Below are 20,302 nucleotides of genomic sequence, written 5' to 3'. Positions count from 1 at the left end.
TCTCCGATTCAAGGATTTTATACATCTTATCTTATATGTTTTCAATATCAACAAACAACAGTTCAGGGTACATGGTAAATAAAGGTCAGCATGACCCGGGGTAACAGGGGGGCTACATGAGTTTCATTGAGTTATATTTGCTGTAAATGGTATAAAATACTACCTCATGTGACAAAAGCAGATAAAGTGACTTGCTCACAACCTGTGTGCAGTTTCCTTTTACTCCAAGCGCGCTTGTCAATGAATGGAGTAACATCCTGATTTGACCTCACTGGTGATCTGGCATATCTGTCATTGGGTCAGAACGAAAACAGCTACAACAAACGCTTTATTGCACACTGGCTCCCAGGTGACAATGATGCCATATATCCTTTTTAAATGGTATTGGGCTGATTCAGACATTACTCGCAGCCCAGATAAACACTTTAACATCTTTTCCAGTAATGGTCGGCCCTTGCCTCAGGCGGGGTATAAGGAGGTGACCATCAAGGTTGGTCGAGAAGAATTGCAGTCGCAAGGTTTGATTATAGTTGATATTGACAGACAAGAATGCCATCCTATGATTACTCTAGGGATCAATGTAATAGAGAATTGTCTTAGAGAAATTATTGTTTTGTTGCAATAGGTAGCTGAGACCGCCAGTTCCAGTCAGCAGCGTGTCCTGCAAAAGGAAATCAGAGCCCTGATGCAGAAACAACAGGTAGAGCTGTCTGGTGGAAAAGTTGGCAGTGTCAGAGTGAGTGATCCATTCCCAGTTGCATTACCCCCTAGGAGTGAAATGTTGATTTGGTGTCGGGCAGCAATAGACCTCGGGTCAAGATTATCAGGCCCTGGTAGAACCAGTGTACTCTGATAATAGACCCACCATCCTGACAGCCAGAGGGGTAGTTGATGTCCGCAAGGGGAGGGTACCGATACGCATCCTGAATTGTGGGGAGAAAGAGGTCCATTTACTCCGGTATGCCACCCTTGCTAAGCTGTACACTGTCAGTAATAATGCAATAAAGGCCATGGAACCCTTGCTTCCATCCGACCATGAGGACAATGGCTCTCAGGGGCAGCTGGAGGATTGGTGTCAGAAGCTACCCATAGGTGCTGACTCCACTCTTTCGCACCAAAAGCATGGGGTTTACCAGGTAGTTCGAGAATATGAGCAGGTCTTTAGCGAACACCCTCTAGATTTGGGCAGGTAAAATGGGTCCAACACCATATCCCCACCGAAGATCATCTGCCCATTAAAGAGAGGTACTGGCCTGTACCCCAGCTCACTATCAATGTGCCAAGGGTATGTTACGGGAAATGAAGGAGGCTTGGGTAATCAGAGATAGTTGTAGCCCCTTGGCAGCACCGTTAGTCCTTGTTAGAAAGAAAGATGGTACAATGAGGATGTGTGTTGACTACAGGCAGATTAACCGCATTACACATAAAGATGCATACCTGTTACCACGGATTGAGGAATCATTAGCTGCACTGAGATCCTCTAACCATTTATCCACTTTAGATCTCACCAGTGAGTATTGGCAGGTTCCCGTGGCAGAGACAGACAGAGAGAAGAAAGCATTTATGCACCAATGGGCCTCTGTGAGTTCAGCTGCATGTCATTCGGGCTCTTCAATGCACCGGGAACATTCCAGCGGTTAATGGAATGCTGCCTAGGACATACAAACTTCAAAACCATTTTGTTTTATCTGGACAATGTCATCATCTGCTCAAAGACATACAAAGACCACCTGGCCGAGGTGTTTGAGGCCTTATCCGGTTTTGGCCTGAAAGTAAAGCCGTCCAAGTGCCAACTGTTGAAGCCCAAGGTGCAGTACCTAGGTCACGTGGTAAGCGCCGAAGGTGTGGCACCAGACCCTGAAAAAGTCACCATGATCAAGGACTGGCCAAGACCCTCCACTATCAAAAAGTGCGGCAGTTCCTCAGGCTGGCAGGTTACTACAGGAGATTCATAAAGGGCTTCACAAAGATAGTGGGACCTATGCAGGACCTCTTAATAGGCCAGTCCAAGAGGGCCAAACTGGAGTTTCTCGCCATAGTCTAGGCGGTAATGGAGCACTTCAAGCACTTCCTGGCTTCAGTGAAGTTTACCATTTACACGAATAATAATCCTCTCACCCACCTTGAAACGGCAAAGCTAGGTGTGTTGGAGAAGAGATGGATAGTTCGGCTGTCCAATTAGGAATTTATCATCAAATAACAGGTGGGGCGTAAAAACGGTAATGCTGATGCGCTGTCCAGGATGCCCAACTTGCCGGATGGGGGAGAAAACCCAGAGGAACTCAAAGAAATCGAGTTACCAGCCTTCCACTGCCCTGGTGCGGCCCAGTGCTCCCCCTGCATGAGGGACAAGCGCTATGCAGTGCAAGAGGCAACGATTAACCCATTGCCCCACCATTGATGGACAGAAATGCAGGACAGCGATCCGGCAGTCCACCTAGTAAAGGAATTGCTGACACAAGCTGATTCGCAACCTGGTCCAGGTGCTCCACAAGAGACCCAACAGTTGTGGAAGGAAAAAGGCAAGCTGTTCATCTATGAGGGGAAGCTGTGTCAGAGATTTGTCAACTCCTGAACCCACGAACTGGTCTGACAGGTGGTAGTCCTGAAGCGGGATGAGCCAATGGTCTTAGAAACGTATCACGATGGAGCAGGACACTTCGGGTGGAAGAAGTTGGGAGTCCTGCTACATGAGCGATTCAATTGGATTGGCATGAGGAAAGCTATTGAGAAATGGTGTTGAGAATGTGGTCCATGCAACCTGAGATGGAAAGAATGTGATAGCCAGAGGACTCCCCTACAGCCCATAGTCACCAAACAACCAATTGAGCTGGTAGCCTTGGACCATGTGAAGCTGGCCCCAAGCCGGTCAGGCTATGTCTACGCCCTCACCATAGTAGACCACTACTCCCGGTTCCTGGTAGTAGTGCCAGTGAAGGATCAGATGGTGAAGACAGCAGCCAAAACATTTCATTAACACTTTTGTCGCCCGCACGGTTACCCTGAATAAGTGCTTACCAACCAAGGCCCAGCCTTTCAAGCAGAAGTTTTCCAGGAGTTCTGTAACCTGTACGGCTGTAAGAAAATAAGAACCACGTCGAATCATCCCCAGACCAACGGGTTATGCAAGAAAATTAACCAGGTAGTAATAGACCTGTTGAAGACTCTGCCCCTGGAAGAGCGTAGCCTGTGTGCCAGAGAACTTACCAGATTTGGTAGACTTATATAACTACATCCCGGTGAACTCCACCAACTATACACCAGCCTGCCTGATGAGGGCAAGACCAGGCAAGTTACCCATTGACTTAGACATGGAAGTTTTAACACGTGAGATGACATCACCAGATGCAGACTGGGATACGGCAGCAACAATATCACAAGGTTCAAGAATGTGTAGAGAAAAGTTTGTCCCAGACAAGACAGAGGCAGGAAAGAAATTATATTCAGCATGCCCCTGCAGTTTCCTTGTCACCTGGCGAACAGGTACTCAAAAGGAAGATACCAGTTCACAAACTAGATGACCAGTGGGAGGCTGAGCCATACACCGTTTTACCTTCAGACTTTGATATCACCAAGGTGTGCCTCATCAGTAATCAGTAAAGATGGAGGAGAAACCTCAGCTGCAGTGTCGAGGGATCATCTAAAACCATGCCCTGATCAACTAAAGAAAAGGATTGAAGACCAAGACATTCCTCAGCCAGTGGAAGAGGTAGAGGAAAAGATCAGCACAGTACTCGGCGAGTTCCCTCTAAATTGGACAAGGGTGAATCAGGCCATAGTCGTGCTCCTTTTGACCTTCCCCCAGCTAGTAGTGCCAGAAAGAGATGCGACTCAAGACCAGCCTGAAGACCTGCTGGATAAAGCAGCAGATGCCACACCAGCAGCGGAGCAAGAGAATCCAACCTCTGCCAGCAGCAAATTTATCATGCCCACGGTGAGCATCAGTGGTCATAGAACATCAGGTATACCCGTGCTGCGTAGAGTCACCTGTAGCGCAGCCAATAGAGAGCGCACTACACCAGTACCAGTGCTACGAAGGTCTACCCATAGTACCCTAGGTCAAATCCCTGTAAGATTCCGCATGTAAGTAGATTGTGCAAATAAGATATGTAAATATGTAATGTAAGTATGTAACCGTCAAGCATATGAGCCTACAGAGACTCTGTAAGAACTCCTGAGCAATCCTATTTTACTTGATTTAATGGACAATTGGGTCACTGGACTCTTTGTGACCAGGACAATACTTGTATATAGTTACCAATCTGTCTCAGGAATGAATAGTGGACAATGACACATGGAGTAATCATCACCAGGACTATTTTTGAGCTTTGGTTATTGTAATTTTTATTTTTGAAATCTTGCAAATAGTTATGATTGTTCACTTGTTAATTTGAGTGCTAAATTTCACTAGGGTGGAATATGGCACCCCAGGAGTCCGGTTGCTTCAGTGGCATTGCCTTCCTCGTAGGGAGTAATGTCATGCCTGGTAGCAAAGAGGGGTCCCCTTACCAGGTGTCAGTAGGAGAGAAGTCGAGCAGAACCTGGGGACTGGAGCTGTGATTAAACTTGTCCCACAGCTGAGCTCTACAAATCGGATACCGGAGTCCATGGTTGCATGGGTACTGAAGTCCCGGCAGCTAAATCCGGAGGGTAGGGGACTGCAGGTGTTCTGGCCCAAGCTAATACCCGGCAGCACAGCAGCATACCAGAGCCTGGAGCCGACACAAAGGAACGGCACCCTGTGATAGGCTCAAGCTGCCTGACATACGGGCAACGGTTTGTTTTTAAAAACAGAGAGAGACAGCAGCAGGAGGGTGAGCTGTGAGGCAGCAAGGAAAAAGGGAGGACAGTGCAGAAGGAAGGCCTCCGTAACTATCTTGCCAGGTGTATCCAAAATTGCTTCCAGGCTGCCCGGCTCTTTAATACGATCTGTTACCAGTGCCCTGGTTTGTACTATTAACCATCAAGTAAAGGAAAAGAAAACTACAGCCCTTGTGTCCTTCAGTGATCTCTTGCGCCCTGAGTCTTGCACCACAAGGTACATGAAGCTTGACATAAACGGAACCGGTAGCCCTGGGGCCGAGCTCCACCTGTGGGGAGCAGAATATCCCAGCTGCATCACCATCAGCCCCAGCGATCTCCTTTAGCAGCGTGGGCTATCCGTTGCCAAACACCACAGGTGGTGTCAGGTTAAATCCCATATACAGTACATATTCCCCATTTTACGGCACAGCGAGGTCAATGGAGTCGGGTCACGGCCCCGTGATTTCCCCAAAGAACTGTCCGACCCGGTTCTGATTATCCCACGGCCCTGGTGGGCGTGTCACATATATATATATATATATATACACACGTAGACGCATACATATGGGTTCTGTATATAGTATCAAGTAGGGGTATCGCCAAAGTAAATATGGACATTGACATGTGGTTTAGCCCATTAACGCAAAGCATATTTCCAGAGAAATGAGGCTATAGAATGTCACCCATCGAACTGGGCACCATTCCAAGAGAAGACATGATGGATATGTTAATTAGAATTGTTATTCCATATATTATATTATTACTTTTCTGTGTCCTGTAAAAATCTTATTTTTACAGTGATATCCATTACTGACAAGACACGGTGATAAAGACTATATGTTACAGCAGTGGTCCCCAACCTTTTTGACCTTGAGAGCCACATTCAGGTCTGCAAGAGGGTGGCGAGCCACATCCAGCTACTGCCCCCCCTCACAGTAGTGGCAACCAAAGCCCCCATTACGGGTAAAATGATAACCAAAGCTTTTCCACACAAATCACCCTAAAGCAGTATACCAAGATCCAGGAGTTCCCACCACACCCCATTCAGCATTCTCCCATCACGCACACTCTCAACAGTCACATCCAGCTTCAAGCACCTCCTCTGACCGGTAGTATCATCCTGTCTCCAGCATACCATGCTTAAATTATCTCTAAACCCCCAAGACCAGTAGATGTATACCCAGATCTGCTCTTCTGTGCAGGGCTACTCACAAAGTTCACCATTTTGAGATCTGCTCTTCATACCAGTTTACTAAATCTGGAGCTAATGCACCAATCTGGCAGACAGCCGCGAGCCACAATTCATGGGACCGCGAGCCACATGTGGCTCCCGAGCTACAGGTTGGGGACCCCTGTGTTACAGCATAAGAGATAATTGAAACTATATTAAATTGGTACTGTTATATGCCTGCTCTGTGTCAATAGTTAGATATAAGATATTAGTTTACAATCTACTTGTCACATGTATGTCCTTTCCTGCTATTTGTCACCCTCTTTTCTATGTGATACTATTTAAAGCCTATATGTAATTTTTCATATAAGTGGTCTTGTGTTGTTAAGTCACATCATCACAGTAGTAATATAAATGTGAGCCATGAGAATATAGTGGAGGAAACAATAAGGATTTGAAATATAAGCAGGTGTATTTTTGTTAAAGGGACACTGTCACCTGAATTTGGAGGGAACAATCTTCAGCCATGGAGGCGGGGTTTTTGGGTGTTTGATTCACCCTTTCCTTACCCGCTGGCTGCATGCTGGCTGCAATATTGGATTGTAGTTCATTCTCTGTCCTCCATAGTACACGCCTGCACAAGGCAATCTTACCTTGTGCAGGCATGTTCTACGGAGGACAGAGAATGAACTTCAATCCAATATTGCAGCCAGCATGCAGCCAGCGGGTAAGGAAAGGGTGAATCAAAAACCCAAAAACCCCGCCTCCATGGCTGAAGATTGTTCCCTCCAAATTCAGGTGACAGTGTCCCTTTAAAGCATCTCTCTGAAACAAAAAAGTAACCTGGAAATTTCCTTTACAGTAACTTCATGATAAAACTACAATTGTATTTCTACGTTATTAGATATCTTATGTATTTGAATACTCACTAATTCCACCATGGCGTCCTTGGCATGTGGTCACTCACATCAAAAACACCTTTTTCTCCATATTTAGCAGTGAAATACACTCCAGCAACAGAAGTTATTTTATTTCCTGGAAAATGGAGCAGAACATTATCTTGTGTGTGGGTAGAAGACCAATGCCAGGCTTGTGCTCCAATAAGAAGGCCTCCACCTTCTTTTACAAAGGATACAATCTCCACGGCCTGACTATCATCATATCCAGATATACAGAGCACTCCCAAACCTTTCTTCAGACCAGAGATTTTTTCAACTTTGCATCCAGACTGGGAGAGGGTCGTCTCTAAATGGTTGAACTTCTTGTCAACACCAATTACTGCTTCTGAAGATGGTTTTAGCCAGAATATTGAGTTCTTCAGGAAATCCATGAAGGGAGGAAGATTCAAATATGTTTCATGACTCATAACTACTACTCGTCCTTTTCCATATTTAGAGGCAGCGATGAGAACATGCTTTTTAGGAGTCACTAAAATTGGGAATGAGGTGTCACCATTCAGAAGTAGTTTGCATGGCACCTTGTCGCCAGAGAAGTCCAGGCTTTTGATACCCTTGACAAGGGAGTATCTATCTTTATCGGTTGTCATATTTCTTATAAACCTGTAATACAAAAACAATTGTAGTCACATTATTAATAGTCATTTTTTACTATTTTTTGTGCAAGTTAAAATACAACTTTTTAATCTATTTGTTTATGCTCTGTTCACATCTGCATTAGAGGCTTTATTAGGAGCTTCTGTTACAGATTTTGTCTACAATTTTGGACAAAATGAGAAAAGGCCCCATAACAAAAACTGAACAGACCATAAAATTTAAATTTTATAGGATCCATGTCATGCTGGTGGATCATGAATAGAGATGAGCGAATTTGATCAGAAAACGATCGGCAATTATAAATTCGGCGTGAATATGGCACACTAGATGGTAAATGCGGTATCCCAAAGGGACAGTTCCTTCGTTTATGGAGGAACTGCTCGTCCCTGAGCGATTTCAGAACCAGATCATCTGAACTTAGATTTCTTAGGGCTAGGGGGTATCCTGATGATGTGATTGATTCCGCTTATGGTGCTGCCTTGGACTCAAACAGGACATCACTTTTGTTGCCTAAGGCTGAGACTGATTCAACATCTATCACACGTTTAATTGGTACCTTTGATGATCAGTCCAAAAAAAGTGTTGGACATTTTTAGGAGGCATTGGCAGATATTGAAATCTGACCCTGATGTTGGCGCATTTGTTTCTTCACATCCATCGATTACATACAAAAGAGGGAAGTCAATTAGAGATAACGTCGTTCAGAGCCACTTTGTTCCTCCGAAAAAACAGGGCACTTGGTTGGACAATAGGTCCACGGGCACATTCAGGTGCGGGCATTGCTCTTTCTGCAAGCATGTATGTGTTTCCAGTACCTTTTGAAGTTCGGCTACCAACAGGACATTCTCCATGAAACAGTTCGATAATTGCAGAACTGTAGGTGTTATGTATCTCTGCACGTGTTCCTGCCCCAAGGACTACGTGGGTAAGACAAAACGGGAACTCCGGGTCCAGATTAGTGAACACCTTGGTGATATCAGGCATGGCAGAGACACACCAATTGCGCGACACATCAATAATGAACATGGAGGTGATCTTGGTTCTTTAATCTTTAGGGTTATTGAGGTTATCCACCCCTCGGTGAGATTAGGTGATTCGGACAAAAAGATAGTACAACGTGAAACAAGGTGGATCTATATATTGAGATCCATGAGTCCTTTGGGTCTCAATGAACAATTGAGCTTTGCGAGCTTTATTTAGCCAACTGTCCGGTTCTGTTCTATGAAACTTTAGTCATGCCATGTATATTTATACAGTACATATTTTTCATCACATTTTTGTGATGTAATATTGTTGTGGTTCTTTTTTCATTTTTTGAGATTTTTGTTGTCTTTTTGCTGTGGTTACTTATTCTGTTTGTGACTACTACTAGTTATTATTTCTTACCCTAGCCAATTTTATATTTATTTATCATTTTTGGGTACCATCATTTGTGCTGTTTATCCCGCTTTCTTATATCACTCATTTCTGGTTTATTTGTGAGCTACAGTGCGCATGAGCGTTGCGCTATTTTGTGTGAGTCTATTCTGACCTTGCACACATTGTCCTGTGAAGGAACATATTAAGAAAGATTCTCCATTTTGTGCTTTTCAACTCCATTTTGTTGTTTTGATATAAATTTTGTTAGTAGGCTAAAGTTTACAGCTGTTATGAGACCTTGATGAGACCTTGATTGTTGCAACATGGGCAGGACATGAGACTGAGGGTGTATTGTTCTACGAGACTTTGACGTACAGACTGTTCCTGCATTCTTATAGGTTAAGAACTGTGAACGTGTTCTTATGCTGATTGGTTGAAGTATAATTTCTATGACTATGAAAAGTCATAGAAAATAAACGGGGGCCCAGAGATCTGCTTGATCCCCCCCAAACAGAGACTTTCGTCTCCGTCTGGTCATTTTCAATTGCCGGCAACGCCCTGTAGATTAATTTGGAAACCACTGAGTTAACCGTGAAGGATCACTTTAGATCCTCCCTCAACAGTTGGCGCCCGAAACGTGGGGCCCCAAACAGGAACACCTCTGCCCCCCGGAGGACAACAAGACAAAGGACCCTCGGACTGGACACGGGCACTGGAAATTGGGACTGATCATCCCCCATAACAACCACGGTAAGTTGGCAGTTATACTGTTCAGACTGACCATTTGGTGTGGTTTTCCAGTGTTTGTTGCTGCAAAGAGGATCTGAGGTTTGTCCCCGATGATGGGGTGATTCTTGGGTGGAATCATATAGAGGTGTAGTTCCGTTGGGAGCCCAGTGCTCGAACCGTACCTCATAAGGGACGGACACCCCGGATTGACCAGTGATGTAATTCTCTTTATAGTCAAAATATCCTGAATTCCTGATCACTGTTAGAATCAGGCGCGGTGAGGTGATCGAAGATGGGTAGGATGCGTAACTCATGGATATATAGATATATATGTATATTTCCAGGGGTATCCGGAGGGTTAGTCTGAGACGCTTTCCTCCTTTCACTGAGTACCGTGTTTTTGGGTTGTCCCAGAGGGGGACAGGTAAACCCAGTGGAACAAACTAATACGGCCGGTCTGGTATTGTGCACGACAAAGTAAGGATATATAGCTCTAAAGGAGAATCAGTTTCCGTGGTAGAAAAAGAAGAATTTGAAGTTGTGTCATGTTAGCCCAAAGACGTGGAAAGAAATCTGTCAGGAATGCAGGAAAATATTCTCAATCATTGGTTTTTCTAAGGTGTTCTGGCATGTGAATTGTGTGATGAAGGTTTGGTAGAAATTAATTAAGTCTGAGAACTGCTGTATTCTGTTTCTCTGTGTAAATTTCTAAGATACCTGATGGGAGGGATAGGTCATATAGCTGCGCTGTTGCTTTCTTCTTTCTGTGTTGAGGAATGCTCTAAATTCTTATCTCTGTGTCTCTGGTATGGAGGGGCACATAGCTGTGTTTTCTCGGAATTTTCTGTCCTTGGTGTAGAACGTGCTGGGAGATCTGTGTTTTGTTCAAAACAACAATATTGTTTTGCAGTACAAAGAAATATTATAAGTTGGCAGTTGAAAGTGAAATATGGTCCCTCCCCAGGAAATTGAGCCTCTACTCCCGACTGTAAGCCTTATGCCCCTTAACCCCAAGGCACCAATATATCCTGGACTGCCAAGAAGTTCTATGGGCATCTTATGGTAGTATTTAAAGATCTGGTATTCTCATTGTAAAATAAAGCCCATACACACCTTTTTGTAGTAGGTTTAATGTCCAGCCTTAAATCTGAATTGAAAGAGGAAATAATGTCAGTCAGACCCGATATTGAGACTTCCACTCCAGATGATGCATTAAAAGTAGTAAAAAAAAAAAAAGGATTTTCAGAACTTAACCCGCTCTGCATCAACAGGGAAATCAAAGGTTAAACCAGTAGACGCAGTGATTTCTGTTGTGAATTCTGCTCTTGGGCTCCCTCCGGTGGTTGTTGATGGTAATGCAGTTATTCCTGAGCAGCAGTCTTGGACAGGTGTTTCTGCTAATTGCAATTCTGACTGGGGTATTTAGCTGTGCAGGACTCATTAGTCCTTGCCAGTAGTCAATGTTCTTTTGGAAGTGTTGGTCCTCTGCCTGGCCTCTCCTGCTTGCTGCCAATTCAGCTAAGATAAGTGTTTGCTTCATTTTTTTAGACAAACTGCTGTGTGTTTATTTTCTGTGCTTATCATGTTTCTATTTTGATCCTGCTAGACTGTGCCTGATGTTTTTCTCAGTCTAGTTGGACTCGCTGGAGTCGCAGATATACTCTCCACATCTTTAGTTAGGTGGTGGAGTTTTTGTATTTTTCTGCTGTGGATATTTTGTAGTGTTTTATGCTGACCGCATAGTATCCTGTACTATCCTTTCCCATCTAGGTAGAAGTGGCCTCCTTTGCTTATCCCTGTTTTCTGTCTGCGTGTGTCTTTTCCTCTCCTACTCACAGTCATTATTTGTGGGGGGCTATCTATCCTTTGAGGATCTACTCTGAGGCAAGAGAGTTTTACTATTTCCATCTTTAGGGATATTTAGTCCTTAGGCTGTGTCGAGGTGTCTAGGTCTGATTAGGCACACCCCACGGCTACTTCTAGTTGCGGTGATAGGATCAGGGTTTTCGGTCAGTAAAGTTACCACTGCTCCAGCGAAGGTCATTTCATGCTGCTCCAAGGCCACCTGATCATAACAGATTTCTGCTCCAATCTCAGCTCCCCCACACACACACAGTTACAAGGATGCAGCTGGTTCCTTATCAGTGGCCCAGACTCCAGATCCAGCCCTCCTCCCTTACACAAATCCAGTCCCATACTCCAATATCCCTTTTAACCCTATGTCTGGGAATCTCCCTCGCCATGTTAATTCTCAGATCAAGAGCTTGTTTTAATTAGAGTAGATGGCAGACTCAATAAATATACTCTCACAAAACCCATCCCTGTGGGACCTTTCCCTGAAGTTACTGCTCAGTTCGTAATCTCTCCCTCATGTCCGGTAAATTTACTGGGGGAAGATTTATTATCACAGTTCCGCTCCAGAATATAATTCCAAAATGAAGGTCAGATGGTATTTACGTTATATAACCCATATGCAGATGAACATAATGAAATGTGTGTAATCCAAAATTATAAGAAAGAAAATGAGGGCACTCACCGGTCTTCTTGAAATACAAAAACTTTTATTGGCAACACATCCAGATAAAATTCATGGCCGGGAGCGACGGAGCCGGAGCTCTGGTGAGCAGGGGAGAACAGGGACGACGGCCGTTTCGCGCTGTGCTTGCGCTTCTAAGGGTCAGTTAGTGCAAGGGCAAGACAGCGGAAATAGTGCCAGCCATGACACCTCCCTCCACCGCTAAGTCCCTCCCACCAACTAAAATGCACTCTTACTAAAAAGCACAATTTAAAAACAATGTAACGCAATAAGCGTTTCCTATGACTTACAAATATAGGCTGATATAAGAGATCAAATAACAGATTCATACAAAAACTGCTGGTATAAATGTCTACAAGAGCAATATATATCTTTGCAATCACAAACGGCCATTCACTGCTTACATCAAAACTACTTAAATTAACCACTTGGTTACAGAAAAATCGAGAGATCAACCCGGTCATTGAAGCCCAAGGGCCCCATCGCATTACTGCGCATGATCCATCTTGCCTCGGCTCTGAGGAGTAAGTTATCTAAATCACCTCCTCTAGCCGGCAGAGTGATCTTCTCGATTCCCGCAAAGGTGAGACAATCTGAACTCCCCCATGTCTCTCTCTCACATGAGCGATCAAGCGTGGCACCCCCTTACCTACCTCCACCGACCTGCACCCCACCAGACCCCACCAGACCCCACTGGTATCATATTCCGAAGGTGCACAGGTCTGTCCAATGTCCTCCTGGGCGACCGATCGTGTCTGGGATAGGGTCGCTCACTGAGCCCCTGTCCCAGTACATTGATTGGTTATTGCGCCCCATGTTGAAAGACATTCCGGCCTATTTGAAAGACACAAATTCTTTTCTTACTAGTGTTCAAAATTTTGAGTGGCATGAAGGCTACTCATTAGCCTCTAAAGACGTAGAGAGCCTGTACACTAGGATTCCGCAAAAGGTTGGTGTTGAGGCCATTGGGCAGATCTTGTGCACCACGGATAGGAGTCGAGAATTTATTAATTTTATTTGTGAAGGATTAGACTTTATTCTGACGCATAATGCGTTTATGTTCTTGGATGATTGGTATGTACAAGAGGTGGGGACTGCGATGGGGACTCCGGTAGCATGTACTTTCGCTAATTTATTTTTGGGCCTCTTTGAGGAAAAATATATTTATGCAAGCAGTAATATTTTCCTGCAGCACATCAAATTCTATCAAAGGTATATTGATGATGTAGTAGTGGTCTGGGACAGCACAGAAAATTTTTTCGGACACTTTATATTGTACCTGAATAGTAGTAATAATATGAATATGTCCTTCACGTCAGTTTTTGGAGGACGTCGGTTGGAATTCTTGAACGTGTTAGTGGAGATTGAGAACGGTAAAATCTGTACATCTTTATACCGCAAGCCCGTGGCAGCAAATACGATGATGCGGTTTGAAAATTTTCACCCTATGCATACAAAACAGTCGCTGCCTCGCAGCCAATTCTTAAGGGTAAGTCGGGTGCATAATACTGACGAGGGGTTTGAACGCCAATCAGATGAGATGTTGCAAAGGTTTAGAAAGAGGGGTTACCCGGAGAACTTGTTAGTATCATCAAGAGAGAAAGTAGCCAGGGAAAGGAAGATGGCGCAGGGGTTTGGATCTCCAGCACGGAGTACCGAGATAGGAAAGAGATTCACGTTTTGCTTCGCATACAGTAATAGGGATTGGCAGATCAGGTTGGCCATGAAAATAAATTGGCATATCTTGGGGCAGGACAAGGAACTGGCGAGTGTTGTTGCCAGAGGTCCCTTGATAGCCAATAAAAGAAGCGTCAGACTAAGGGACAGAATAGTAAGAAACTGGTTATCTAAACCTAATCAGAATTGGTTGAGTACTGCGGTAACGCATGGTAATTTTAGGTGCGGACACTGCACTTTTTGTAAACAACACACAACGGACCGGGTGCTGAGGATAGGAGCACTAACCCATGTAGTGAATGATTGTATTACCTGCAGGATGGACCACGTAGTCTACGTGGTTTTCTGTCCCTGCAGGTTTTACTACATAGGGAAGACTATACGGCCGTTGTTTGTTCGTTTCCGTGAACATTGCAGGTCGGTGGAGGTAGGTAAGGGGGTGCCACGCTTGATCGCTCATGTGAGAGAGAGACATGGGGGGAGTTCAGATTGTCTCACCTTTGCGGGAATCGAGAAGATCACTCTGCCGGCTAGAGGAGGTGATTTAGATAACTTACTCCTCAGAGCCGAGGCAAGATGGATCATGCGCAGTAATGCGATGGGGCCCTTGGGCTTCAATGACCGGGTTGATCTCTCGATTTTTCTGTAACCAAGTGGTTAATTTAAGTAGTTTTGATGTAAGCAATGAATGGCCGTTTGTGATTGCAAAGATATATATTGCTCTTGTAGACATTTATACCAGCAGTTTTTGTATGAATCTGTTATTTGATCTCTTATATCAGCCTATATTTGTAAGTCATAGGAAACGCTTATTGCGTTACATTGTTTTTAAATTGTGCTTTTTAGTAAGAGTGCATTTTAGTTGGTGGGAGGGACTTAGCGGTGGAGGGAGGTGTCATGGCAGGCACTATATTTCCGCTGTCTTGCCCTTGCACTAACTGACCCGTAGAAGCGCAAGCACAGCGTGAAACGGCCGTCGTCCCTGTTCTCCCCTGCTCACCAGAGCTCCGGCTCCGTCGCTCCCGGCCATGAATTTTATCTGGATGTGTTGCCAATAAAAGTTTTTGTATTTCAAGAAGACCGGTGAGTGCCCTCATTTTCTTTCTTATAATTTTGGATTACACAGCTGTTTTTTTCTCTGTTTTGAGGAGCACCGGAGGTCAGAAATATCATGGCTGTTTTTACCGCTGCCGAGCACCTATTATGAGGGCAGTCTGGTCGTAACCTCCGTACTGGAGACTGTGCCGCCCGACTTGTATTATTTTATAATGAAATGTGTATCTTACATGCCCTTCCCACGGTTATGATGGCCCTGATAGGCCCAGATCCACCCCCAATAATGCCTGTAGAACCAGTAAAAGTGTTTCTCAAATCTGGTGCCCCTTTTCCCAAAGTCCATCAGTACCCTTTGAAACATGATCAGGAGTGGGGCCTCAAGGGTCAAATACAAACGTTACTCGATAATAGTATCGTGTTTCCCCATGTAACACACGCCTTTGTTTCCCGTTAAGAAAAAGACCCCACCCGGCCAACCCCCTGTGTACCGGCTGGTTCAAGACCTACGGGCAGTTAATGCAGCTACTGTTCTGGAAACTCCGGAGGTGCCTAATCCACATACTCTCTTGTCCCAGATATCTCGGGATGCTGCTTGGTTCAAAGTCATCGACCTCGCCAATGCCTTCTTCAGCATTCCATTACACGCAGATTGCCAGTTTCTGTTTGCATTCACTTATCAGGTACGACAATTGATGTGGACAGTTATGCCACAAGGGGCCTAAAACAGTCCCAATCAGTTTGCAAAAAATATGGGCGAGTGTCTTTTACCCTGGCAGTTAGAATATCCTTATGTCACGCTGCTTCAGTATGTGGGTAATCTTTTGTTGTGTGCACAACAGAGGAGGAAGCCATTGCTGCCACTGTTAGCCTCCTCAAGTATCTGGCAGATCTGAACTGTCGGGTTTCGGCCTCGAAACTTCAGTTCTGCCTTGGTCAAGTGATATTTTTGGGTCACTGTCTCCTTCAGGGTGCCAGACACCTCACAGAAGAAAGAAAAATAGCCGTCAGTTCCCTTCCTTTCCCAAAAGATGAGACTGAACTCCAGCGTTTTCTTGGACTATGTACTTATTGTCGTCAGTGGATACTGGACGCATCCCGCATAATGCAACCTCTCTACAAATGCCCTGAAAGACGGTTCAAAATATGCTGATGATTTTGGCAGATTCCACACCGGATACACTGTTACTACGGAAGACACTGTATTGCCCGGAGCTGCACTCCCTCCCTCCCTCACTGTCAGCACAGAACTTCAGGCTCTGTCTACTGCATGTGTTCTGGCCAAAGACAGGCGGGCTAATATATACACGGACTCACAGTATGCATTTGGTATTGCTCATGATTTCAGAGCCCTATGGGCCAATCAAGGGTTTATTACTACCGCCGGGACTCCAGTGAAGAATGCTGAAGCTGTTAAAACCCTCATGGACTCAATCAAATTACCTACCCAGGTGGCCATTACCAAAGTTAAAGAGCACGGTACTATGGAACAGTCCACAGACTGTTGGTAACACCTTTGCGGATATGCAAGCAAAAGCTGCTGCTCTCCTACCCGTTGAACAGACCATACCAGCTATGGTGACCACACACTCTCAGCATAAACAGTTACAAGAAACACTGACTCTACAGGAACCTGATGATCCACGCCAGACTGAGGTTTTCTGTCGGACCCCGCGAGACAGCTTAATGACGATGCAGAGAATGTCCCCAAAGGAAGAAGTGAAGCGGTGGAAAGCTGATGGAGCATGTATGGACAATGGTCTCTGGAAAAAGGACCAACTTTTTGTGTCTCCCTAAGCGGATGTACCCTGCTATCGCCACGTGGGCACATGGGCCCACACATCGAGGAAAAAACAGGCCCTAGCCCTGGTACAAGAATTCTACTGGGCTCCATGTATTTCTACAGTCCTGACAGCACTCAACCGTGCATGTAATATCTGTCAGACCTGCAATCCCGGTCAACTTCAACGTGTACCCCCAAAGCATCTTGCTAAGCCCGACTATCCTTTCCAAAGGCTCCAGGTGGACCACATCACTTTGCCTAAGTCTGGAAGGCATGAGTATTGTCTGGTGGTTGTCGACATGTTCTCCAGTTGGCCAGAAGTATTCCCTGTTACCAACATGACTGCAAAGACCACAACAAAGAAACTGGTGATGGAAGTTATATGCAGATATGGTGTTCCAGAAGTTGTTGAAAGTGACCAAGGTCCGGTCTTTTCTTCTGATGTGTTTCAGGAGGTTCTGACAATGCTTGGATCCACTGTAGCCCTCCATACTCTCCACAATCTAGTGGGAAAGTTGAGAGGCTGAACGGCACACTGAAGGGACAATTGACCAAAATGATGCAGGAGACTACGGCTCCATGGCCAGAGCTCCTACCCATTGTACTGCACCACATTCGTACTACCCCTATTGCAAAACATGGCCTGTCTCCATATGACATCTTGTTTGGTGCTAGGCCCTCAGATGCAAATTTCCAGTCTCAGTAGTTGCCAGAAGAAACTGACCGTGCTGTTCAATATGTTATTCAGCTTAGTAAAAATCTTGCTAACACCCATGTTTTAGTTTATTCTTCCCTTCCAGATTCAGCAGAAACCGACACTTGTCATAATTTGAAGCCTGGTAGTTTTATGGTCGTGAAAAGCTATGTCAGAAAACTAGAACCCCTGTATGACGGTCCCTACCAAGTCCTCCTCATTACTCCTATGTCAGTAAAGCTGGAAGGAAGGCCGACGTGGATCCACGTATCGCAGTGCAAGCTGGTCAAACAGACTAGTAGCAAATAAGGGAACATAATGTTTTGGTTTTTCGTATTTCCATATAATAATATTGATAACCGCATGGGACAGCCTAAATTCCCCAACATCCTTGAATAATAAGTTTGTACAATATCATGAAAGATTAGTAGTACAGATGGGTATAGCCAATAAAATTGTTAGTTCTATTTCCATTTACCCTATGATTACACACATGTGGGATAAATTGCTTAGGGCCACAGATTATCTAGATGATCAAATTTGGGATATATTGGATATAATTAATACTACTGTTGTTGTCCAAAACCAACTTATTATAGTCACTAATCAATATACTGTAGTACAGTAGCACAGGGTGGTATGTTTTAGGTTATTGGACCCGCATGCTGTTATTATACAGATCCCAATAGCACCCAATATTAAAAGACTCAGATCAATATGATAAAGACAATGACCGTAATAAGGACAGTTGGTGGGCAGACACCTTCTCCTTTTTTAATCCAGCCAATTGGTTTAAGGGATTTTGGGGCTGGATAGCTGGAGTCTTGCAAAGTTTGTTACACATCGCTGCCTTTATCCTTGTCATGTGTGTAATACTAAAACTTGTTCTTTGGTGTATTTCTGTATGTATTAGGAAATCCTGCACTAAGACAACTAATGATGAAACCAAAAGCGTTGCCACCCCTGCTCTTCTCTACACCGATTTCACAAAGTTACCTGATGAAGATGTTGAAGCCAAGCGCATGGCTATCTTCAAAAGATCCCCGCCATTGTTATCAATAATTGTTATTTGTAAATTCTAGTATACAGGGGGGACGGGTACGCCGCAACAGCCATGGCTGGTAACATGGCACCAGCCATGTGAAGACCAGTACCCCTCGAGCTTATAGCTTGGGATAGTACCTCTGATGCTGGACATTAATTAACAAATTTATCTAGGGGGGAATGTGAAAGATTCTCCATTTTGTGCTTTTCGACTCCATTTTGTTGTTTTGATATAAATTTTGTTAGTAGGCTAAAGTTTACAGCTGTTATGAGACATTGATGAGACCTTGATTGTTGCAACCTGGGCAGGACATGAGACTGAGGGTGTATTGTTCTATGAGACTTTGACATACAGACTGTTCCTGCATTCTTATAGGTTAAGAACTGTGAACGTGTTCTTATGCTGATTGGTTGAAGTATAATTTCTGCTTGATCCCCCCCAAACAGAGACATTCGTCTCCGTCTGGTCATTTTCAGTTGCCGGCAACACCCTGTAGATTAATTTGGAAATCACTGAGTTAACCGTGAAGGGTCACTTTAGATCCTCCCTCAACAGTCCGACTCATTGGTATTGGTATAATATGGAAAGCGCTTACCGATTATCTATCATATACTAGCTGAAGAGCCCGGCGTTGCCAGGGCATAAAAAATATCTGTTGTTAGTTATAGTACCTCACTTCTCTTATTTTCCCATCACGCCTTTCATTTTCCCCCTCACTCCTCTTATTTTACCCCTCACTCCTCTCATTCCCCCCTAACACTTGTCATTTCGACCTCACATCTGTCATTTTCCGATCACTCCACTATTTTCCCTCACTCCTCTCATTTTGCACTCACACCTTTTCATTTTCACCTCACACCCCTCATTTTCACCTCACACCTCTCATTTTCCCCTCAGTATATACAAGTTTGTCATCTCTCTTATACATAGTATACACCTGTATGTCATCTCCTGTATATAGTATATACCTGTATGTAATCTCCCCTGTAAATAGTATATACCTGCTGTATGTCATCTCCTCCTGTATATTGTATATACAGTGGGGCAAAAAAGTATTTAGTCAGTCAGCAATAGTGCAAGTTCCACCACTTAAAAAGATGAGAGGCGTCTGTAATTTACATCATAGGTAGACCTCAACTATGGGAGACAAACTGAGAAAAAAAAATCCAGAAAATCACATTGTCTGTTTTTTTATCATTTTTTTTGCATATTATGGTGGAAAATAAGTATTTGGTCAGAAACAAACAATCAAGATTTCTGGCTCTCACAGACCTGTAACTTCTTCTTTAAGAGTCTCCTCTTTCCTCCACTCATTACCTGTAGTAATGGCACCTGTTTAAACTTGTTATCAGTATAAAAAGACACCTGTGCACACCCTCAAACAGTCTGACTCCAAACTCCACTATGGTGAAGACCAAAGAGCTGTCAAAGGACACCGGAAACAAAATTGTAGCCCTGCACCAGGCTGGGAAGACTGAAGCTGCAATAGCCAACCAGCTTGGAGTGAAGAAATCAACAGTGGGAGCAATAATTAGAAAATGGAAGACATACAAGACCACTGATAATCTCCCTCGATCTGGGGCTCCACGCAAAATCCCCCCCGTGGGGTCAGAATGATCACAAGAACGGTGAGCAAAAATCCCAGAACCACGCGGGGGGACCTAGTGAATGAACTGCAGAGAGCTGGGACCAATATAACAAGGCCTACCATAAGTAACACACTACGCCACCATGGACTCAGATCCTGCAGTGCCAGATGTGTCCCACTGCTTAAGCCAGTACATGTCTGGGCCCGTCTGAAGTTTGCTAGAGAGCATTTGGATGATCCAGAGGAGTTTTGGGAGAATGTCCTATGGTCTGATGAAACCAAACTGGAACTGTTTGGTAGAAACACAACTT

At 44.4% G+C, this 20,302-nt stretch overlaps 1 protein-coding gene across 2 annotated transcripts in view; it reads right to left on the bottom strand.

Moving 5' to 3' along the window:
* LOC138676323 (TRPM8 channel-associated factor homolog) overlaps positions 1–20,302 on the bottom strand; it is a 151,252-nt gene that overhangs the window by 108,528 nt on the left and 22,422 nt on the right. For both annotated transcript variants that reach the window (XM_069765509.1, XM_069765510.1), the window contains exon 2: positions 6,904–7,533. In XM_069765509.1, the coding sequence (XP_069621610.1) occupies positions 6,904–7,520 (617 nt within the window). In that variant the 5' untranslated portion in view covers positions 7,521–7,533. The remainder of the gene's footprint in view (positions 1–6,903; positions 7,534–20,302) is intronic.

The sequence above is a fragment of the Ranitomeya imitator genome, chromosome 4 (genome assembly GCF_032444005.1).
Source record: "Ranitomeya imitator isolate aRanImi1 chromosome 4, aRanImi1.pri, whole genome shotgun sequence".
NCBI lineage: Eukaryota > Metazoa > Chordata > Amphibia > Anura > Dendrobatidae > Ranitomeya > Ranitomeya imitator.
The sequence above is the reverse complement of the archived record's forward strand: the minus strand, read 5'-3'. Positions and strand labels throughout refer to the sequence as shown.